The sequence below is a fragment of the Solanum verrucosum genome, unplaced genomic scaffold (assembly GCF_900185275.1).
Source record: "Solanum verrucosum unplaced genomic scaffold, falcon-dt-bn FXZP01000118.1, whole genome shotgun sequence".
Classification (NCBI taxonomy): Eukaryota; Viridiplantae; Streptophyta; class Magnoliopsida; order Solanales; family Solanaceae; genus Solanum; species Solanum verrucosum.
In genome coordinates, this window is record NW_026020568.1 from 1,877,903 (window position 1) to 1,902,503 (window position 24,601).

Sequence of the window (24,601 nt, forward strand, 5' to 3'; positions counted from 1 at the left end):
CCCGGTTTTGACTTTCCTTAACTGGACAGCCTAACTTCAAAAGGCCATAGCTCACTCATCCGACCTCGAAACTTATCAAACTCGGCGGCGTTGGAAAGATAATTCAAAGATGTTTCCTACGGTAACTGGTAGAATGACTAATCATCCTGAGCTAGGAGTTATGGTTTTAAAAAAAACTCATACTTAGCTTAACTTGTAAAATTTCAGATTTTGTATTTCCAATTTATTTTTTTTCGGAACTCAATGTGCTACATCTAGTGAACTAAACAATTAAGAAATTTTAAATTCTCTAAAATCTCACTCACTACGATGAACGGTTCGAGTCTTAGTTCAAAAAAATTTCTAGGGTGTTACAGATCAGATCCCTTGCTGTTCTTGAAGCTTGAAATTTTTCTCTCTTTGAATGAATGAGTAATATTGTTGTATCTTGTTTATTATATACCATAAAGAGTTATTACCAAACGTACAAGCAACCTCCTTGTTTCTGATTGGTGAAGTACTCTGCAGCTTCACCAACTTTCTGACGCATACAACTTTTACAGTTGTACATCACTTTGACAGTGGACGAGTATTCATACTCTGCAGAGGACCAGGTCCTGCACTTGTGAGGAGATCATCAAAACACTAGACATAGCACTTATCATTTCCCCCTTTTTGATGATGACAAACAACCTGCATAACTCCTCTCGTGAGGGAACAAACATTCATTCAAAACATAACAAATTCCCCCTTTGTTAGTGCACCAGTAACAACCACAGTTCGTTCCCCTTAGTTCAATGCCCTAACAATCACAGTTCCCCCAGTTCAGTGCCCCTATTCCACACAACAAAACTTCCCCCTTTTGAACATCATTGAAAAGGTGAAGCAGTAAACATATTCAAGTTAAATGCAAAGGCAATAAAGAATTCAGGCCCTTGGGCCACACAGAACATGTGCACGTAAGCATAAAGAGAAATTAAATCACACATGAACAAGACACTTAACAAAAGAAAGCATCATATCATATATACTAACCACTGTAGTTTAGTCAAAACAACAAAAGACACAAGGTGAAAAGAAAAAAAACAATATGAGAAACAAGACACATTTAGGACGGAGGATGGGAGGGATTAAAAGTACGCATGGGCCTGTATCATGCGCTCATTTGCACTCTCATGGGCCTGTATCAGTTGCTTGTTTAGGGACTTAATGTCCTCATTTAGAGAGGCATTTGTCTTCAACAGCATTGTGTTTTCATCCCTTAATTCTTTGAGCATCAGTTCGTGACTCTCACTGGTACCAGGTACCCTGGAAACGGCCTTCTGCAGTTCAGACTTCAGCCTGGTGATTTCAACCTCCTTATCGCTCAGAATCTTAGTGAGATCAGTCACCTCCCTCCTAAGAGTAGCCTGCTGTTCCAAAACATCTGCCACCTGAGATCTGCCCTTAGCTGGTCCCTCAATGCACTCACATTCTAGTAGAGTAGACATAGTGAACATTTGTTTGGTAATGCCAGGTACCCCTCTTCCTACTGGGACTTCAAAATGGTTAAAGACAAAGTTTAGCAAATACCCATAAGGAATTCCGTGCTTCGCATTCTTCCATGTCATTACTCTATGCATGTGTTCAAGCATAATTGCAGGGAGATTAATTTCCTCAAGCTCATCAAGTTTTTCCATGAGGAAAAGATCGGCAGCAGAAGCTACTGTTCTCTTCTCAATCCTGGGCACCATTACTTTGTTAATGAACTCAAACATCAATTGATACTCCCCTTTAAGGAACTTCTTAGGAAGGCCTGCACGCTTGACATCTCCTCGTTTGGTAGCAAGCTTCGAGAAATCACCAGATGGTTTGCATCCCTCAATAGTTCGAACTCCCACGACAGGCACTCCAAGAATAATTCCTAGAGTTTCTTCATCAAGATAAATCTCCACATTCCTGACTATCGTTATGATTCCACCACATTCCAGTAGTTCCATTTTATAGAAGAACTCACGCACTTCAGGTTCGTGTAAGTATGGAACTGGTGGTGCAAATAAATGATTCCAGCCTTGAATGGTAACAACATCAACTAAATTGGCCATACCAAACAGTGTGTTAATGTCAGGGTCAAAGACTCTACCATTAAAGACTTTTTGTTGCTCCATATTCTCTACCCGCTCTTTTCTAGTCAAATCCTTTTCTTTGATTTGATTTTTAATCTTAGGACCAGGTCTCTTTACGGGTTTTTCCTCGGACTGCTTTCTTCCTATTTCTCCCTGTGCAAGAGATGTCTGCTTTTTAACCTTTGCATTTTTTGTAGTAGATTTCTTTCCCCCTTTTGATTTCCCTTTGATTTAATCCTTTCTTCCTCAGTTTCTCTCCTCCTTTTTACCACACACTTGACAGCATCTTCAGATTCACTTTCACTATTTTCAATAGACAAGGGCGTAGAGGCAGGATGTTCAGTTTTAAACCCTTCTTTTCTCCTCTTCCTAGTTCTTTCCGTGTGGGCTTTGCTTGCAGCAATAGCACTTCCCATAACATTTTGTGCTTTGCTCCTTGTAATATACTTCCTTTTGTCTCCTTTAGAGTGAGACATTTCCAACTTTCCCTTCCCTTTTCTCTGTTGCTCCTTTGCTCGTTCAGCAGAGTTTTCAACAAAGTCAACCTCAGATGTACCTTTAACTGCTTCCAACTCAGAAACATGTATTTGAGATTGGTTTACTCCACGCATTCCCCTTGAGCGCCATTTTAATGGAACCTCTTCTTCTTCTTCCTTATCGCTTCCAACATCAAATGATTTTGGTTTTTGGTCAAAGATAGGCTCACTTCTGGGAAGGACCTGATCTGGTGACTCCAATTCATGCTCCAGAGAAGTGGGTTGAACATCACCTCTTAAAAAGGCTAAGCTTTGAACGGCCACCAGTTCGGCACCAGCAGTTAGTGTCTCATTAGGTTTTACCACAGATTGTGCTTCTAAAATGGTGGATTTTTCACTAGATAGGACCAGAGTGGGAGAGCAAACCAAGGTATTTTCGGAGTGAAGAACATGGGAGACTATAATGTCGGCTGGCGGGCAGATGGGTTCAACCAATTCGCCGGCACCACAGACAGGGGTGGAGGGAGACTCTTCAGGAGGAGGATTGGGGAAGTTGAAAGGGCTAGGGTTTTCAGAAGACTCAGTGATAGACATTTTGAGAAGAAAAAGGAAGAACTTGGAGAGAGGTTTAGAGAAATATATTAATTAATTTTTGAAAGGAGAAGAGAGAAGCTAAAAATAAATTCTCCAACAAAAATTAAAATAGAAAAGGTATCGGGTCTCAATGGAGGTGACCTTTGGTATTAAAACTGACAAGACGTTTTGAACTGACGCGATGAATGGGCGAGAGACACGTAGCAGTGATGTTTGACTTTTAGACAGTGTAGTATAAGTGATACTAACCTCGTAAGGACCAGGTCCTCCTTTCAGTTTGTAACTCTGTCTGTGTGATTAAACCTTCCCTTCAGCTAGACACACCATGAGTGATACCTGCATTAAGGTACAAAAGTGAATTCTTTTATGACAGACATTACAACAAGTATAGAGACCTGCCCTCCTTAACATAATCAATAAGGAAAAAATTATGTCGAAAGGTCAGGTAATTTGAGCATCCCTTGCCGCATCCTGTTTTTAATGAAGACATCTTTACTTAACGATTTTGTAAAGATGTCTGCCAGATGGTCTTCAGTTTTACAGAACCTCATCACCACATTTTTCTTTTCAACATTGTCTCTTAGGAAGTGATGCCTTATATCTATGTGCTTTGTTCTCTTATGCTGGACCGGATTTTTGGCCATGTCCATGGCACTAGTATTATCGCAGACGAGAGGAATATTGTCTGTAAGTACCCCAAAATCTTCCAGCTGCTGCTTAATCCATAACAATTGTGCACAGCATGATGCAGCAGCCACATACTCTGCCTCTGCAGTAGACAATGCCACGGAATTCTGCTTCTTTGTTCCCCATGAAATCAAGGTTGATCCCAGGAAGTGTGCCATGCCTGATGTGCTTTTTTTATCAACAAGAAAACCTGCATAATCAGCATCAACATAACCTATAAGATTAAAAGAGTCATCAGTAGGGTAGAAGAGGACCAGGTCCTGAGTTCCCTTCAAGTATCTCAGGATACGTTTGGATGCCTTAAGGTGAGACTCCTTTGGTGTTGCTTGAAATTTTGCACACATCCCTGCACTAAACACTATATCGGGCCTGCTTGCAGTGAGGTATAAGAGTGACCCAATAATTCCCTTATACATGGTCTGATTTACCTCCACACCATTTTCATCTTTATCAAGTTTCACACTTGTGCTCATAAGAGTATCCAGCACCTTTGCCTCAAGAAGATTAAATTTTGTGAGCAACTCTTTGATATACTTTTCTTGGCATATTCAAGTGCCTTGAGCGGTTTGTTTGATCTGCAAGCCTAAGAAGAAAGTGAGTTCTCCCATCATGCTCATTTCAAACACACTGCTCATCAGATTAGAGAATTCCTTGCAAAGTAAATCTGTAGTGGCTCCAAAGATGATATCATCCACATAAACCTGCACAATCAGCAACTCTTTTCCTCTGAATTTCAAAAACAGTGTATTATCAATTTTACCTCTTTTGAACCCATTTGCAAGAAGGAATTTTGACAATCGTTCATACCAAGCTCTAGGAGCTTGTTTTAACTCATACAGAGCCTTGTCTAACTTTAGCACATGATTTGGCAGTTCTGCATCTTCAAAGCTTGGAGGCTGCTTTACATATACTTCTTCCTTCAGATTCCCATTCAAGAAAGCACTATTGACATCCATTTGGAACAGTTTAAATTCCATATGAGCGGTAAATGCTATTAAGATTCTGATGGCTTCCATTCTGGCTACAGGAGCAAATGTCTCATCATAATCAATTCCCTCTTCTTGGTTGTAACCCTGTACCACCAGTCTTGACTTATTTCTAGTAATAATCCCATGCTCATCCAGTTTGTTTCTGAAGACCCATCTGGTCCCAATAATGGTTCTGTCAGGTGGTCGGGGACCAGGTGCCACACCTTGCTTCTCTCAAACTGATGAAGCTCCTCCTGCATTGAAAGTCACCCAGTCTACATCCTTCAAAGCTTCCTTAATGTTCTTGGGTTCAACGGATGATATGAATGTTGAATGTGCAACTAGATTTCTTGATTTAGACCTAGTTTGAATTCCTGAGTCAAGTGGAGAGGTGAGATTGTCTAGTGGATGTGAAGATTGATGTTTCCATCCAGACTTTCTGGTAATCTCTTCTTCTCTGTCAGCATCAGAATTACCTTCATCTTCTTCAAGATTTTGAGACACTGTTTCCTATGATGCATTTGAGGGACCAGGTCCTCTTAAGTGTTCTGCATCATTCTCTTTTACGCCCTGATCATCCTGCTGCTTGGTCATCAGCTCTTCAACCTCGTAGTCCTCATTGTTCTCTCTTCTTGTACCCAATTTATCAAACTTGATGTGCATGCTTTCTTCAATACAAAAAAGTTCTTTTGTTAAACACGTTGTAAGCCTTGCTTGTAGATGAGTACCCGACAAATACTCCCTCATCACTTCTGGCATCAAACTTGCCTAGATCATCCTTTCCATTTTTTAGCACAAAACATTTGCACCCGAATGGCTTGAGATGAGCAATTGAAGGCTTTCTGTCATTTAACAGCTCATAAGGTGTTTTCTTGATGATTGTTCTGATAAGACTCCTGTTTGTCACATAGCAAGTTGTATTAACTGCTTCGGCCCAAAAATTCATTGCAAGTTCTGAATCAATCAGCATAGTTCTAGCAATATCCACTAGAGTTCTGTTTTTTCTTTCAACAGCTCCATTTTGCTGAGAAGTTGTGACTGATTCCATTTTCTGCACAAAACCCTTCAAGTATAGAGTTTTCAAACTCTGTACATGATCAGATCTGATACTCGCTATCTTGCAATTTATCTTCAATTGGATGACTTTGGCGAAAGTGATCAGAGTTCCAGCAGTCTCATCCTTTTTCCGCAAAAACATATTCCAGGTGTACCTGGAGAAATCATCAACAATTACAAGAATATATTTTTTACCTCCTCTGCTTTGAATTCTGACCGGTCCACACAAATCCATGTAGAGAAGTTCTACAGGTCTGGTAGTGCTCACACCCCTTTTGCCTTGAAAGATGATCTTGTTTGTTTTCCTTTTACACAGGCGTCACAGACTTTGTCATTTGAGAACTTCAGCTTTGGTAATCCGCGGACTAGGTCCCCTACAACAAGCTTGTTAAGTAAAGAGGTACTAACATGACCCAGTTGTTTATGCCAAAGATTTACATCGTCAGATTGAGCACTCAGACATGACAGGCTGACTCCTTCAATAGAATCAAGATCAACAACATACATATTCTTGACTTTTTTTGCAGACATCACAATTTTCTTAGTTGCACAGTTTGTAACCACACAGCTTTCAGACATGAACTTGACTTCATTTCCCTTGTCACAAATTTGTGAAATGCTCAAAAGATTGTATTTTAAAGCCTCCACATAGTGTACATTATTTATCGAATTATCAGCCGATCTCCCTATTCTGCCAATACCAAGGATAGAGCCCTTCTTTCCACCACCAAACGACACACCACCACCTTGGTGTGCTTCCAAAGAGAGGAAGTTTGAAGTGTCTCCAGTCATGTGCCTTGAGCATCCATTATCCATATACCAGCACTGACTCCTTTCTCTCTTCTGCATAGAAATCATTTGTTAGATTTAGGAACCCACTTCAGACAGAGTTCCCAGTAATCATTAAGAGGTCTGATAAGAAACCTTTCTGTCCAGGGAGGCATGATGTTTTTACTGAAACGATACGGGGGACCAGGTCCCTTGTGTCCCTTTTTAACATCATTTTCAGATCTAATAAATCTCACATGCCTTTCTTTAGCTTTTCTCAGAATCTCACAATTTTCTTTCAAATGACCATTTCGACCACAGTGAGTGCATAAAAGGTTGTCAGATACAGACACATACTTGCTATGGGGATTGTAGGGAGGTTCTATTGGTCTGCATCCCAACCCTTTCTTTCCATTGAAACTTTGATTAGACAGATTAGAGAGTATCTTAGAGGAGTCAGTCCATTTAAGGGAGTGACTTAATTCTTCCTTGACCTTACTCAAATCCTTTCTTAGTTGAGAATTTGTTTCAAGAGAAGCGACTAGCTTAGACTCAGAATTTTTTAGCTTTTCTTCCAGTTCTTCCTCAAAAATGCTAAGCTTTCTCTTCCCACCTACTGAGTTTCCAGGGTCCTTCTCAGATGTTATGTTACAAGTCTCTAGAATACCTATCCCTTCACTAATTTCAGCAACTTGAGACATGAGAGCAAAATTCTTATCTTCACACAAACTTAATTTTTTATTCAACATTAAGTTTTCAGTGGTTCGTTCATCAACACAATCAATAAGCAGAGCAGCAAGTTTCCTCAAATTTTCAATAGGGAGATTATCTAGATCATCTTTAAGCTCAAAAAGAGTTACCTCATCTGAATCTTCTTCATCATCAGAATTTGCCATTAAGGAGAAAATAGAGTTGAAAATGCTTTCATTATCCTCAATGGCCATCATTGAGACATCCTCATGACTCTCTTCATCTTCTTCTGATTCACTTGAGTCATTTCCCCACACAGCAAAGGCGTTTCTCACAATCTGATCCGCATGTGCCTTCCTTCGAGCATGGTCTGGGACCAGGTCCCTCTTGCGAGGTCTGGTGTCATGAGTTTCCTGCTTTAGACTGGGGCAGTTCCTCATAAAGTGTCTAGGCTTGCCACACTTATGGCAAAGATCATTTGCAGTAGCAGTTCTGCTGGAAGGGGTTTTCTTTAGGAAGCCTTCATGCTTCTTTAAGATCTTCTGAAATCTTCTAGTGACATATGCCATCTCATCCTCCTCTTCAGTCTCTTTACTTTGAGATATTTTCAAAGCAATGGACTTCTCCTTCTTTCCTTCCTTCACAGTTGTCCCATGTTTCTTGTTCATCTCATAGGTCTGAAGATTCCCAATCAGTTCGTCCATGGAAATCGTCATTAGATCTTTGGCTTCTGTTATGGCATCCACCTTGCTTTCCCAAGATTTCGGAAGCACCTTGAGAATCTTGCGAATTTGCTTACGAATAGGAATAGGCTCACCCAACCCTCTCAGCTCGTTGGTAATAGAGGTGAATCTTGAGTTCATCTCAAAGATGGATTCCCCTTCCTTCATAATGAAATTTTCATACTGAGTGGTAAGCATATCAACTTTAGATTCTTTTACTCGTTGCGTTCCTTCATGGGCTGTTTAAAGACAATCCCATATCTCCTTGGCAGTCTCACAAGCAAAAATTTTGTTGTACTCATCTGCTCCAATTCCGCACACCAGAATCTTCTTCGCTTTGTAGTTCTTTTCTATCTTTCTCCTATCTGCCTCGTTGTAGTCCTTTCTGGTTTTGACAACAGTGGTGGTAAGCTCTCCATCCTTCACTTCCTTTGTAGGAATATATGGTCCATTAAGGATGATGTCCCATAACTCAGAATCCTCAGCGTTGATGTAGTCGTGCATTTGATTTTTCCACCAGCCATAATATTGTCCATTAATTGGGTGGAGCAGCCATTCCGTCAGGATCTTTCCTTTACTTGTTGGAATGTATGCGTCCACGTTTTCTATGGGACCAGGTCCTCAGCACAATTAAAATAACAGAAAATAAACAAAGTGCTGAAAGTAAAGATTGCACAACAACTTTACGTGGAAACCTCCTTGCTCAAGGGAGTAAAACCACGACCTGGCCTGCCAGGACTTTTCAAACTTCTTTCACTAATCTTCTCCAAGCAAAAGTAAAAGCAAGTTTACAAACCGAGATTAGCCTACTAATCCCAACTCTAAGCAATACCTCCTATTACTTAGATGAGCCAGAGCAGATACAACACCACCCACTATACTAATCCTAACCGATTAATATAGACCTTTTGGAGTAAGAACCTAAGTTACCCTTAACCTAGTTCTTACAATGATTCAAACAAGTTTGAAACGTTTCTTTCACAAATGAAGTGGATCTTACAATATCAGAACTATTACAAGCAAACAAAATAACAGCTGGTACAAAAAGCTCTTGAAGCAATCGATCAGATCCCTTGCTGTTCTTGAAGCTTGAAATTTTTCTCTCTTTGAATGAATGAGTAATATTGTTGTATCTTGTTTATTATATACCATAAAGAGTTATTACCAAACGTACAAGCAACCTCCTTGCTTCTGATTGGTGAAGTACTCTGCAGCTTCACCAACTTTCTGACGTAGACAACTTCTACAGCTATACAGCACTTTGACAGCTGGACGAGTATTCATACTCTGCAGAGGACCAGGTCCCTACACTTATGAGGAGATCATCAAAACATCTAGGAGCAGTAGCACTTATCAGTGGAGATCAAATCGTGCATGATGATTGTGAATTCATTGACCAGATAGAATACAAAAAAGAAAGATAAAAGGTGCAGGGTAGTTGTGTAGATGGTAGCTCTTGATACCATGCTAGAGAGACATGAGATTTCCTAAATGGTATATCTGTTAATTTAGGATATGATATAGTAGAAAATATTTATAGCTATAAATTGTAGGGTTAGAGTCATATTTTAAGAAAGAGTATATATTGCTATAATTATACAACCTGTAATTAAATCTTATTCTAATTTTTTTTGTTATTACTATACAATGTATATAGCATTGTCTAACAAGAACAAGCAAATAGACTCCATGCTAATTGGTTCATTAGGAACTCTATACTTAGCCCTACCAAATAGACTCCATGCTAAATTTTCAATACCTTTTGTTTTTCTCTAGTATAAGTTGTCACATCTTTATGATTGTTTGGAAAAAATCATAACAAATCCAAATCATTACAATGAGCATGTGGTGGTTCATAACAACTTTAGCCATTACTGCTTTCATTTCTAATTCCCCTGTTTATGCTTATGATAACAACCCTCTACAGGACATATGTGTTGCTGTTAACGACTCTCACGCTTCAGGTAAATCGTCTTTCTATGATTCTGTTATTTGTTATCATCTGAATAATATGCTTAGCTTCATTTTATTTCACTTGTGCAGTTTTTGCAAACAGAAAGATTTGCAAAGACCCAAAGCTTGCAACAACAGATGATTTCTTTTTTTCAGGTCTTAATGTTAGTGGAAATCCAACAACTTTGTTTGGTTTTGCTGCAACTCGTGTGGATGTAACCACCATGCCTGGACTTAACACTCTTGGTATTTCTATTGTTCGTGCTGACTTGGAACCACAGGGTCTTGTTCCATTTCACACGCACCTTCTAGCTATCAGCGCATAAGTTGCTTTGTACAGCTGTTAGATAGAATTAGTAAATTACTGTTTTATTAGTCATTAGTTACTGTTGAGTTTTACTATTAGTTTACTGCTGCTCTTTTATTTTGACTAGGTCTCTAACAGTGTTTAGGCCTAGGATTATCTCCCCATTTTGTGGAGTTAGCTTAGGAAATAGTTAGACCATCGTGTATATTTATTTCCATTTCAGCAATAAGAATGAAAGGTTCTTCTGCAGCTTATCTTGTTTCTTTATGGTATCAAGAGCCACAATAAACTCTAATGAGTAAGATCCTTTTTTTTTTTTCTCTCCCACCCTCCACAAATGGGCGTCACTTCTCAAGTTGTCACCGCAGATACGAACATCAGAGTGACAATTGTTCAATTTAATCCGGCTTCCCAATTGCCTATCAAATTACTTGGCAGCCAAAACTTCTCAACGTGGCGCAATTCTCGATGCTTATGCATGGTCATGATCTATATGGCCATCTCGATGGTTCTGCTCCCTCCCCTTCTCGCACGATCACTACTGGCACAGTCCCTAATGCCAATCCTGCGTTTTCTCTTTGGTTTCGCCAAGACCAACTTATTCAAAACGCCCTTATGGCATCTGTTGATCCAACAATTGCCACCACTGTTGCAACTGCTAATCCAGCAAAAACTGCCTGGGATGCATTGCACACAGCCTATGCAAATAAGTCCCAAACTCGCATTTTTAGTTTGCGTGATCGCCTTACGCGCCTAACAAAAGACTCCCAACCAGTCACCGAATATTTGCAACATATTCGCTCTATTTCTGACGAACTCTCTACAGCTGGTGCCCCAATTACCAACTCAGAACTTATTGTTAAGATCCTGAGTGGTTTGGGTCCAGAGTTCCGTGAGATCTCTGCTGCGATTCGTGCTCGTGACTCCACTATTTCTTATGAAGAACTTTACGAAAAGCTATTGGATCATGAGCTTTTCCTTCGCCATGAAGAGTCCAAGCACGCTCCCAACCAGATTACTGCTGCCGCTGCTACATCCTACAGGTCTGGTCATTCTAACTCTCGGAACACTCGTCGGCCCAACAATGGCGGTCCAGCAATCGCTCTACTACACCCAATCAGTGACGATCTTCCACCACCACCAACTTTTATGATGGTGTTCGCTGCCAATTGTGCAATAAATCAGGTCATGTTGCAAGTGTGTGTAGATCAAAATCTCACAACCATTTTGAGGCAAAGGTCAACTATGTTTCAGGATTGCAGGCACCAGCAGATTCTTGGATTGTCGACTCTGGAGCATCTCATCATATCACTGCTGAACCTCACAACTTGCAGGCATACAATGTCATGGAGCATGTCTCCATGGGTGATGGTAACAAAATCCCCATAACTCACACTGGTTCTACTCAATTACATGCATCGAATAATGCTTTCAAGCTTTCTAATACTCTATGTGCACCTACCATTAAGCGTAACTTACTTTCAGTTTCTAAATTTTGTCAAGATAATCTAACCTCTGTTGAATTTTTTCCTTTTCATTTTTTGTGTAAAGGACCTGAACACAGGGACTCCTTTGGTCCATGGTCGGAGTAGAGACAGTCTTTATGAGTGGCAACTTCACCTTCGGTGCCTTCCCCACAAGCACATGCTGCCTCCTCCAATTCGTCCTCCATCATCACTTGGCATCGTAGATTGGGTCATCCACATGCCAGAGTTTTGAATTTTGTTTTAAATAAATTCTCGCTGCCTTGTACACGAGAAAAAGTTTCAGTTTGTAATTCTTGTTCATCAAATAAAGCTCATCGGCATCCCTTTCAACAATTTACATTGTCAAGTACAAAACCGTTTCAAACCATTTTTAGTGATTTGTGGGGCCCTTCTCCAGTGTTATCAATTGATAAAAAACAGTACTACTGCATTTTTGTTGACCAATTTACCAAATACATTTGGCTTTATACCTTGAAACATAAAAGTGAGGTAAAAGAACTTTTCAAAAACTTTCAAGTTTTAATGGAACGTTATTTCAATACAAAAATTCTTTCTTTATATACTGATGGTGGTGGAGAATATAAAAGTCTTGATCCATACCTAAACTCTCAAGGTATTGAACATCCTTTAGCTCCTCCATACACCCCTCAACGAGTTGCTCTTGCCAAACGACGACATAGACATATTATTGAAATGGCAAGAACATTACTCCATGAAGCCTCACTTCCCCCAACCCTTTGGTCCTTTGCTTGTCAATATGCAGTTTACCTGATCAATCGCTTACCTACCTCCCTTTTGCAAAATCAATCACCTTTTCAAATGTTATTTGGTACAAATCCAGATTATGCTCACTTAAAAAATTTTGGGTGCTTGTGTTATCCATGGCTCAAACCATACTCGAAGAATAAATTAGAGCCACGATCGATGCCTTGTGTTTATTTGGGTTTTTCATCAAATTATCATTGTTATCAATGTTTTGATCCAAAATCTTCAAAAATATACTTGTCTCGTGATGTCAAATTTTTTGAAAGTATTTTTCCTTTCCAGAATATGTTTTCAAAGCTTTCCTCATGTTTCAGACAACTTGCCTGGGAAGATTTGGTTACAACTAACCAGGACATCTCTCCTATGATTTCTCCTGTGCCTTGTACAGATTTACCGCCTCCTATTATTCTGACCAATGCAGATACCATCAGGCACACGCATGATACTGTCTCATCCGGCTGCGCTCCAACAAAGTCTGCGATACAAGGTACTTTTCCTACTTTTTCTCCTCCACTTTCTTCTCTTCCTGATGCCCAATCTTATCCTCTGTCGTCCTCCATTCCATCAACTCAACTACCATCAACATCCCATCCACCATCGCCAAAACCTCCTATTCGGTTTGTGTACTCTCGTCGCTCCACTTCAGCGGCAACAACGAACACCTCTGCCCCAACCTTTCCCGAACCACACCCTTCCCCTTTGCCTCCAAATTGAGTCGTTACCCGCTCACAACACAATATCCATAAACTAAAACCAATTTTGATTACATGGCTCACCTCCCACCTATATTCACTCCCAGCACCTTCAACCAAGCAAGCAAACACAAAGTGGCAGAATGCTATGCAAGCTGAATTTGATGCACTGCGTAAAAACCACACGTGGGAATTAGTACCTCCTGATTCGTCTAAAAATGTCATTGCTTGTAAATGGTTGTACAGAATAAAGCGAAAGGTTGATGGTTCTATTGATCGTTATAAAGCTAGATTAGTCGCAAAGGGATTTACCCAACGTCCCGATGTTGATTTTCATGACACGTTTAGCCCAGTAGTCAAACCAATTACTATTCGTGTGGTCCTCTCCATTGCAATCAAATTTGATTGGCCTCTGCGTCAACTTGACGTTAATAATGCATTTCTTCAAGGACTTTTGGATGAAGAGGTTTATATGGAACAACCTCGGGGATTTGAAAACAAGACTTTTCCAACTCATATTTGTCGTCTTCATAAAGCTATTTATGGACTCAAACAAGCTCCTCGAGCATGGTACAATGAACTCAAGAATCATTTGCTCCTGTTAGGCTTCATAAAATCTGAGTCGGACAGCTCCCTCTTTGTTCGTCATCATTCTCATGCCACAGTGTATCTACTAGTATATGTGGATGACATTATTGTTACTGGCAGCAATACTTCAGTTGTTAATCAAGTTATTTCTTCCCTTGCAGCTAGATTTTCTGTTAAAGATCTTGAAGCTCTCACCTACTTTTTAGGTATTGAAGTCATTAGAAGTGTGGATGGTATTATTATGACTCAAAGTACCTATACACGTGATATATTGCGTGAGGAGAACATGGCTGATTGCAAACCTGCTAAAACTCCAATGACTACTACTGAAGTACTCAAGGTCAATGATGGCGGATTATTAGCTGATGCAACCAGATACAGGAGGGTGATAGGGAAGCTCCAATAATATTTGTCTTTCACTCGTCCAGACATTTGTTTTGCAGTAAACAAACTGTCACAATTTATGCAAACTCCCTCCCAGATCCACTGGAAAGTTGTCAAACGGGTACTAAGGTATCTTCAAGGGACTGCTCATCTTGGCTTACGGTTGATGCGCCATAATGATTTCTCTTTACATATGTACTCTGATGCGGATTGGGCTGGAGACGTCAATGATCGAGCTTCTACTACTGGATACCTTCTGTTTATTGGCCAAAATCCTGTGAGTTGGTCCTCCAAAAAGCAAAGAATGATTGCTCGTTCTTCCACTGAAGCTGAATATCGGGCAGTTTCAAGTGCTCTTGCGGAAACAAACTGGGTCACAAATCTTCTCGCAGAACTGCGACTTAAATTTCAAAAAGTTCCAACTATCTACTGTGACAATGTTGGTGCGACGTATTTATGTGCAAATCCTGTTTTTCACAGTCGCATGAAACACATTGCGGTGGATTTCCATTTTGTGCGCAATCAGGTTCAGCTCAAGCAAGTTCAAGTTGTCCATATACAATCCTCAGACCAACTTGCAGATACTCTAACGAAGGCCCTTTCCAAATCAGCCTTCGACAGACACATGTTCAAGCTAGGTGTTGTTGCACACTGCCTACATTGAGGGGGGCATATCAGTGCATAAGTTGCTTTGTACAGCTGTTAGATAGAATTAGTTAATTACTGTTTTATTAGTCATTAGTTACTGTTGAGTTTTACTATTAGTTTACTGCTGCTCTTCTATTTTGACTAGGTCTCTAACAGTGTTTAGGCTTAGGATTATCTCCCCATTTTGTGGAGTTAGCTTAGGAAATAGTTAGACCATCATGTATATTTATTTCCATTTCAGCAATAAGAATAAAAGGTTCTTCTGCAGCTTATCTTGTTTCTTTACCAGCTACTGCATTGATAACTGTCCTGGAGGGTACTGTTTATACTGGATTTCTTGTACCTGATCCTGCAAACTTCTTTAAGAGTCGTCTCATCTCCAAAATCTTGAATCTTGGCGATGTGTTTTTGATCCCACAGGTCTAATTCGCTTCGTGTATAATGTGGAACACAAAAAAGCTACTTATCTAGCTAGTTTCAACAGTCAAAATCCTGAAGCCATCATGATTCCAAGTTCAATCTTTGCTTCAGAACCACATATTATGGACGACATTCTTGCCAAAGGATTCCAACTTAATAAGTCAGAGATTGTAGAACTTCGAAAGAAATTCTCTTAGGCTATATTATATGTCAGTAAAAATATGATTCGTGTATTTCCTGAAGTTGTTTGCAGCGCGCTGCTCACCAGCATCTTATGAGTGCGTTGGAATAATACTGTCACTCTGTAAATCCTAAATAAAGTGGCAATGTATGTAACTATAATCTTTCTTTGCAATATATACTAATAAATAAGCATTGTGTGTAATCTGAGTACTTCGAACGATTTGGTATGAAGGAAAATATTTTCTTAGAAAATCCATACCAAACATACTCTACATGTTTAAGTAGGGGTACAGGGAGGTCGTGCACCTGACAGTCTCTCAACTCTTTATTAGCTAAAAAAGTGCTTCTATATATAACCACACTAATCTTTCTTTCAGACTTATCAAAGAGGTAGGGAAAAAAACGGCTGACCTAGGTTTCCTTCCTAGCCAGCAGCTGCGCAGCTCTCTACGGCCACTGGACGGCCTCCTTTCGAGGCTGTCCAGCCTGCCCCACCACCTCAAACCATCACATACGCCACCCTTTTCAATTCCAATACTATAAATTCTAAACAATCTGCCCTAATTAACTCAAAAACAATTGCAAAATCAATCGAAATAATTCATGGAGGACCTACTATCATGTTTTCAATGGAGGAAAGGCAAGACTTTATGATTGAGGAGAGATTGCATCAAGCAGTGGTATTTAAATTATCCCATGGTGCGCCAGATTTGAAGGTATTAAGGTCAATTTTACCGAAACATCTTGGTACCAAGGGCAATTGTTTAATTGGCTTACTTGCTCCAAGACAAATTTTGTTGAGATTTGATCAATATGAAGATTATGTACTAGCTTTATCTCGCTCAGTTAATTATCTTCTCTACAATGGAGAGAAGCACCAATGTAGGATTTTTCCATGGTCCATTGGATATAATCCTACGGAGGAAACGACGTTAGCTGTGGTTTGGATTTCTTTACCGAACTTATCTCCAGATTTGTTTGTAAAGAAGTCTTTGTTGTCTATAGCATCGGCAGTTGGAAAACCAATAGCTATAGATAAAGCTACTCAAATCAAGTCAAGACCTAGCACAGCTAGGGTCAAGGTTATACTTGATCTAATGGAAAAGCTTCCAAATCGTATAAGATTGCAGTTTGTGGATGAAAAAATCTGGTAAGTTGATCGAGGTTTTTTAGGAGATTGTATATGATAATCTACCTTTGTATTGCAATTATTGTAAGCACCAAGGTCATGATGAAGATAGTTGGCGTTTGATCTTGAAAAGAAATCAAAATAACAAACAGATTGATGATACCATTGAAGTTGCTACAAAAGGTACTATCGATAGTGAAAAGTATCAAGGTGATGCGAGAGAAATACTAAATGAAAAAAGAAAGGTTGTAGATGTCGATCAAAGTAAAGCTACTTCTTTAGATCGACAATTGGTTGTTGTCACTTCTGAGCAAAATCGTGCACACTCAATGGATGTTGTTACAAGTAATATTGGTGTTCAAAAAACTACCAAAAACAAAGGGGGAATGCCAAGAGTTGGGGTTGATGCGCCGCGAGTTGGTTCAGGCAAAAAAATAATGGATTCAGGACACAAACTAATGGATACATCTGATGTTGAAGATGCTGAAAATTCTGGGCAGCATGTTTTGCAAGTTGAAACCAAGAATGCAACTAAAAATTGGATATTGGTTCCACACAAAAATTCAACTAGTAATCGGAGCCTTTCCCCGACTAGTCAAAATAATTCTCCATGTAGTGAAAAGGGTGCAACTGAAAATTTTCATGACAGTGAGAAGAGGCAAGATATTAGTATTGCCTCAAGAGACCTATTATGTTCGAATAGCTTTGATGCTTTATCGAAGACTACTGGAAAGCAAGTAAAGTTAACAGAGAATGACAACGATTTGATCCAAGAAAAGCAGATCTCACCACCTACTTTGAAAAGCAAATTAAGTCCAGAAGCTCCCGTATTTGTGCCTAAATGTGTGATTGCAAAGAAGAATAAGTCAAGAGCCTTAGTGTCAAATACAATTGATTTGGGCGAGGATTCTCTTGATGAAGATGAGGAAGGCAATATGCTTGATTTGGGCGAGGATTCTCTTGATGAAGATGAGGAAGATATGTTGGACATATGTTTTGATAGAGTGGCTAGGGAAGGAAATATATCACCTAGGCAACAAAGAAGTGGAAGCAACAAAAACAAAAAGAAGACACATGGAAGGCAACATAGTTGGGACGATAAAATGACTGAGGAGTTTGTTTCAAGGCACCTACCGATGCGATAGGAAAAACAGAACCATTTGACAATATCAATAGGTTCAACAAAATCCAATAAATCCATAAAGAAAGTATGAATTATCAAGTATTGTTGGATAGGTTTGAAGAAGAAGACAAGAGAAAAATACTTCAAGTTACTTTTGATGGGCAGTCAATCTTTTTTAATTCATGCGTTTGTAATAGAAAGTTTGAGGCTGATAACTAAACTTACTTCTTGATTGACATATTTTTACATTATTTAAGCATCCTCATTTATAATATCATCATGGAGTGACAAACTCTGTGGTGATCAGAAAATACTTAGTTCTAGCTCTTTATTTCTTCATTCTTGTTAGGTAGTAGACGTTAGGTACTTCATTACGATTAGTAAGGTAAGGCCTAGCCCCCCTTGCTTGCACTTATCCCTATTGATATTTTTTATGTTTAAAAAAGAAAAAAAATATATATATATATTTTTTTAAAAAGACTAATCTTTCTTTCCACCACCAATTTGGGAGAAAGTTCCTATCAAAAGGAACTTAGCTTCAAATTTTCCAATCTTCCATGCATTTCTCATTTACACCAATACTTAACTTAACTACAACATGTCTTATTATTCCGCTTTAAATATTTATATATAGTTTGTTCATTCTTCTATTGCACGTTGGAAGTAGAAGAAGTTAAACCTAATGCTTCGTGTCCTAAAACTGTGACAGATACTTGCTATTTGCTTTGTCCTGAAATGATCCTTTCCATTGTCAAGGAGAAAATGTTCAGACGAAACTGATGGAAACTCACACAAACCATTAGAGTAGATATAATATCATGAAACCATTCCAACTATTATATTACAATCTATATTTTTCATTATAGTCAATCGATCACCTGCAGGCACCGATGCGATCCCAATTTGCAAATGCCCCATCTGATCCAAAGCTAAGGTCCTTAATGCTCCTGGTTGATTTTATTGGACCAGGTGTGCCTTTTAAGCATGGTGATCTTTTTGAGAAGCCAGGAACACTTCCAATCCTACTTGTGACCGTGGCATCGCTGTTGATAGAAGATATGGGAGATAGTTTGTACTTGTAGGGAGAATTAATCTCGGAGTAGACATCAGTACTGATTGGTCTTAGCCTTGGTGAACTCATTGATCTTGCTTTTGCTTTTGCTTTTGCAGATTCCGTGGCTGCGTGTAAGTTGGAATCGAAGGAGATCCCGTAAAAGTATTGTCATGATCCCCACTTGATTTCTGTCTTCTATGGTGAAATGATCTTCTTGGAACATATACTGGAGAAACCAATTCTTGATCTGTATGGTATTGTCTAAAAGAAGGCTTTGGTTTCATTTCTTTTCTCTCTAATTCTTTTCTGTTTCTTACTGAGAAAAGTGTGTCCATGTTTTTAAGGTCATCTCTTTTAGCCAGCTGAGCATCTACCCATTGTTCTAACCAGTATCCCCTTCTTCCATTTACATCTGATTCTGTTGACCTCTGCAAGTAAGAGTACCCCTTGTGAAATTATAATTCAGAGTCTGTGTGATGAATATGATCAAGGAATTGAGAAATCGATAAGATACTTACTCGATGGCTTAACCAGTATTCTCTTATACGTTCTCTCTTGATCACAGCCTCCCTTTTGCTTGAGAACATCTTGTTTGCTTCTTCCTTAGACAAATATCGATTGTCCCACCTTTTCTGTCTGTTTAGATCAATCTGCAGAATTAAACGAATTGACTAAGCTGGAATAGTTATTATACCTAATGAGAATTACTCTCATCATCATAAGAATTTTCAATCTAGTTCCATTGCAAGATCACATCTCAGTTGTGGATTTATTTGTTGCAATACTAGGCATGAGTTGAACTATGCCTTTCTCCACTCTAGAGTATTGTATCTAAGTAATTAGCTCTTAAACGGGTGTAATTTATGTAGGTTTCCCTTTTAAGCTTCCGCTATCTATTGGTCCCTCAAAACCCAACCTATTATTTTCTAATCTAAAATTACCCCTCTTTCTAATGGAAAAACGTGTGAATCTCTACATAATTTCAGGGTACCATATACTTTGTTCCATTTGGAACTCTATACTTAGCCCTACCAAATAGACTGATGCTAAATTTTCAATACCACTTGTTTTTCTCTCAAGTATAAATAGTCACACATTTCTGGTTGTTTGGAGAACAATCATAACAAACTTAAAGCAAACAAAACTTTGCAGATGATACAATGAACATGCGGTGGTTCATAACAAGTTTAGTCATTACTGCTTTCTTTTGTAATTCCCCTGTTTATGCTTATGATAACAACCCTCTACAGGACATATGTGTTGCGGTTAACGACTCTCAGGCTTCAGGTTAATCGTTTTTCTGTAATACTGTCTTTTGTTATTATCTGAATAATATGCTTAGCTTCATTTTATTTCACCTGTGCAGTTTTCGTGAATGGAAAGATTTGCAAAGACCCAAAGCTTGCAACAGCAGATGATTTCTTTGCTTCAGGTCTGAATGTTAGTGGAAATGCAGTGCCGGTGGTTGGCGTTGCTGCAACATTTGTGGATGTAAGCAAAATGCCTGGACTTAACACTCTTGGTATGTCTATTGCTCGTTTTGACTGGGAGCCACAGGGGTACTCTATATGCAGGGTTTCTCGTTCCTGATCCTACAAACTTCTTTAAAAGTCCCCTCTTTTCCAAAATCTTGAATCCTGGTGATGTGTTTGTGCTCCCACAAGGTCTAATTCACTTCCAGTATAATGTGGGAAACAAAAAAGCTACTTATCTCACTTTTGTGAACAGTCAAAATCCTGGACTTGTCATGATCCCTAGATCAATCTTTGCTTCAGAACCACCTGTTCCGGACGACATTCTTGCCAAAGGCTTCCAGCTTGATGAGACACAGATTGCAGAACTTCGAAAGAAATTCTCTTAGGCTATATTATATTTATATGTCATTAAGAATACGATTCTGTGTGTTTTCTGAAAGTTGTTTGCAGTGCACTGCTCACCAGCATCTTATGAATGTGCTGGATTAATACTGCCACTCTGTAACTCCTAAATAAAGTGGCAATGTATGTAACTATAATCTTTCTTTGCAATATATTCTAATGAATAAGCATTGTGTTGGCCATGCACCTCTGAGAGTGAAATTGACATGCCTAATGGAACCAAAATGGTACCCCACCCCTCTCTTATATGTTTTAATTCAGTTGGTTGAACTGAATTAAAATGGACTGAGTTAATAAATGAACGGGTTATTGACCCTTCTTTACATGTTTGAGTTAGGGTACATTAAGAAAATCATACTATCTACCATCAAGTCTAGATTTTGAGTTTACATGCAAAAATGACTTATTATAGCATGTCAATTGTTGATTAAAAATGCAGGTTCATAACTAGTTTGAAGCCAAATTGGGTCATGTTTATGTATTGTACACCTTATAGTCACAAAGGGACTTTCTTCTCAAGTCTTTATTAGCTAGAAGAAGTGCTTCTATAAATAAGCACACTAATCTTTCTTTCCACCACCAGTGAGGGAGAAAGTTCCTGTCAAAAAAGAACTTAGCTTCAAATTTTCCGCATTTCTCATTCACACCAATACTTAACTCCAGCATGTCTTACTATTCTGCTTTAAATCTTTCATCAATCTACTAGTCAGACTACGACTTCCTTAACCCACAACCTCATGATTTTGCAAAGAAAAATAACTTGAACCCACCCCGCACCCACACCAACCCCATTGTCATCTCTAGTTGCATAAGGCATAACTTTAATTTGTAGCATATCTTGAGTAAGAGATTTATTCAGACGAAACTGATGGAAACTCACACAAACCATTAGAGTAGATATAATATTATGAAACCATTCCAACTATTACATTACAATCTATATTTTTCATTTTAGTCAATCGATCACCTGCAGGCACCGATGCGATCCCAATTTGCAAATGCCCCATCTGATCCAAAGCTAAGGTCCTTAATGGTCCTGGTTGATTTTATGGGACCAGGTGTTGCTTTTAAGCATGGTGATCTTTGTGAGAAGCCAGGAACACTGCCAATCCTACTTGTGACCGTGGCATCGCTGTTGATAGAAGATATGGGAGATAGTTTGTACTTGTAGGGAGAATTTATCTCAGAGTAGACATCAGTATTGATTGGTCTTAGCCTTGGTGAACTCATTGACCTTGCTTTTGCTTTTGCAGATTCCGTGGCTGCCATGTAAGTTGGAATCGAAGGAGAGCCCATGAAAGTATTGTCATGATCCCCACTTGATTTCTGTCTTCTGTGGTGAAATGATCTTCTTGGAACATATACTGGTGAAACCAATTCTTGATCTGTATGGTATTGTCTTAGAGAAGGCTTTGGTTTCATTTCTTTTCTCTCGAATTCTTCTCTGTTTCTTGCGGAGAAAAGCGTGTCCACGTTCTTAAGGTCATCTCTTTTAGCCAGCTGAGCATCTACCCATTGTTCTAACCAGTATCGCCTTCTTCCATTTACGTCTGATTCTGTTGACCTCTGCAAGTAAGAATACCCCTTGTGAAATTATAATTCATAGTCTGTGTGATGAATATGATCAAGGAATTGAGAAATCGATAAGATACTTACTCGATGGCTTAACCAGTATTCTCTTATACGTTCTCTCTTGATCGCAGCCTCCCTTTTGCTTGAGAACATCTTGTTTGCTTCTTCCTTAGATAAATACCGATTGTCCCACCTTTTCTGGCTGTTCAGATCAATCTGCAGAATTATACGAATCGACTAAGCTGGAATAGTTATTATACCTTAAAGTGGGAGATGATTATTTTGTGAAAACTACTCTCATCATCATAAGAATTTTCTATGCTAAGCATGAGTTGAACTATGCCTTTCTCCACTCTAGAGTTTCTTATGCATTGAACAGAGGTGGACTACACAAAAAGTCCCTAAAATTTTGGTTCACTATATCCCTAGCAATTTGATGCTCTGTCTATATGGAAAGAAACAACAGAACATGATACATATATCATGTTAGATTTGACCGGAGCATAGCACAACTTCTTACCTTGATATCTTTCTCTCCGAGATCCAGCAACGTATTTTCTTGACAATGTACTGTAGTTTTCACCTGATTATCACATCTCTTTGCACATACTTCCGATTGAATGTTTACAATTGACTGCAAGGACCTAAGTGTAGCAATAGCCTGACGTCGAACAGCCCTACCACGAACAATAGCTTGAAGCCTCACTAGTCCCTTTAGTGCTCTCAAAGCTTTCCTTGCCTGAAATTAAACTCAAGGGTGAAAAACATTTTCTTGTGATTGCAGAGAATTGACCTTAACAGAAGATTGCGAAAGAAAAAAAAAACATACAAGATAGCCGCGAAATGCTGTCTGAATTTTGATGGCAGCAAGATTTTCAATCCTTCTCTCATAGAGGTAAAAGTACTTTGTTTCTTGGCCATGAATAGTCATTTTTGACAATACAAGAGTTTCATTTTTCGGCCTGTGGCAGATAGACTCAATGCCTTCTTTAAAGGTAGCGATTTCAGCTTCAACTATTGGAGTTTCACCATCTGCATTCGATTCATTAATTGTTTCAACATCTACCTTTATAGCATGCTTGTTCTGCTTCTCTTCTGCTTTCTGGTGTCTCCTTTCCCTTGGTGGTGACAACGCGGAGGTCGCCACCAACCTTCTGATCTTTAGCCTTGTAAATACCCATCCTTTCCTTTTCCCCTACAGATACAATAGCTGCACAATGTCAATAAAATTGGATATACAATTTCAACACATAAAGATCACCTACATTCCGTGGCAAGAAGGTTGATTCAACTGATCCCACAATTTTTCACTCAGATCATAGATATATATACATTAAAACGCTACAACATAAAGTTTTTAACACGTATTTTCAAAGAACTCGGAATCTTGAAATGAACCTATAAAGATTAAATTTTGAATTCGTCTCTGCTTATGTTACGGGATCTACTAGAAATTGATTGACATAAGTAAAGTCATTTACCTTGTCTAATCTTGATTCTGATCCTGAAACGAAAAATGTCTTGAGCAAGTTGAACCAGCTCTTCTTCTTTGCCATGAATTTAGAACTACCTCATGTATGACACTTGGATGAAGCAACAAGATCTTTTTGGGAGTAATTTAAACATAAGAATACAAAAAGGGAAGTTTCTTGTTAAAATAGAAGATCTATTGGTAACAGAGCCTTTGGGAATTGAAGCATATTTTTTTTATGAGAATTTACTAAGATTAGTAGGCATTTAACACCAAAAAGATATCATAGGTTTTCTCATTCATTTCTAAAAATAACCAAAATCTTCTGAAGTAAGCAACTCTACTTAACTAGGACTCTAGCCTTAAAAGTCCCACCAAAGAAAAATAAATAAATGAAGCCTTTTTCATGATGGAAACAGTGGAAATACAAGACATTAGAATAAGGTGTATACTTTTCTTTTATGTATTCAAAAATAAATAATAATTCACATTTCTTTTCTCTATCTTCTTTATGATGACTTTCTCCTGTTTCAACATGTGGGTTTTTCACTACCGGGGGATGTAGTGTGATGGATTAGATCTCTTAATTTTAAAATTTCGAGGTTTTAGGTTCGAGTTTTGAAAATGAAGGAAATCCTAGTTAGTAAATGACAAGCATTTTGGTGTCTTCATGTAGAGGCGCCACATGCAATTTAGTTGAACCCAATAATAACTTTTCCTTGAATAATGTATTTGTATTAAAATATTTTCATTAAACATGTACTATATATTTTGAGAAGACATAATACATAAATGTGTCGTTTAACTTGGCTTCAGATGACATCTATGCCCTCCAGCTTTGAGTGTGCACAAGTAAGCACTTGTATAAAATTAAACAATTAGACACACACATCAAACGTGGCA

General features: G+C 38.7%; 1 protein-coding gene and 2 pseudogenes across 2 annotated transcripts; 2 read left to right on the plus strand and 1 right to left on the minus strand.

Annotated features, from left to right (window-relative positions):
• The first annotated feature begins 9,882 nt into the window (after positions 1-9,882).
• On the plus strand, positions 9,883-15,486 carry LOC125810510 (putative germin-like protein 2-1; annotated as a pseudogene).
• Positions 15,487-18,563: 3,077 nt separating this feature from the next.
• On the minus strand, positions 18,564-24,152 carry LOC125810497 (protein IQ-DOMAIN 11). 2 transcript variants are annotated; one of them, XM_049489970.1, is made up of 6 exons: positions 23,709-24,152; positions 23,057-23,422; positions 22,748-22,966; positions 22,312-22,443; positions 21,890-22,221; positions 18,564-18,869 (listed from the first exon to the last, which is right to left on the minus strand). In XM_049489970.1, exons 1-6 carry the CDS (start codon positions 23,781-23,783, stop codon positions 18,599-18,601), a joined length of 1,395 nt encoding a protein of 464 aa, XP_049345927.1. In that variant the 5' UTR covers positions 23,784-24,152; the 3' UTR covers positions 18,564-18,598. The 2 variants fall into 2 exon arrangements, with proteins under 2 accessions (XP_049345927.1, XP_049345926.1); XM_049489969.1 differs by lacking the exon at positions 18,564-18,869 and having other exon boundaries at positions 21,532-22,221; positions 23,709-24,151.
• On the plus strand, positions 19,939-20,705 carry LOC125810511 (germin-like protein subfamily 1 member 7; annotated as a pseudogene).
• Positions 24,153-24,601: the final 449 nt, after the last annotated feature.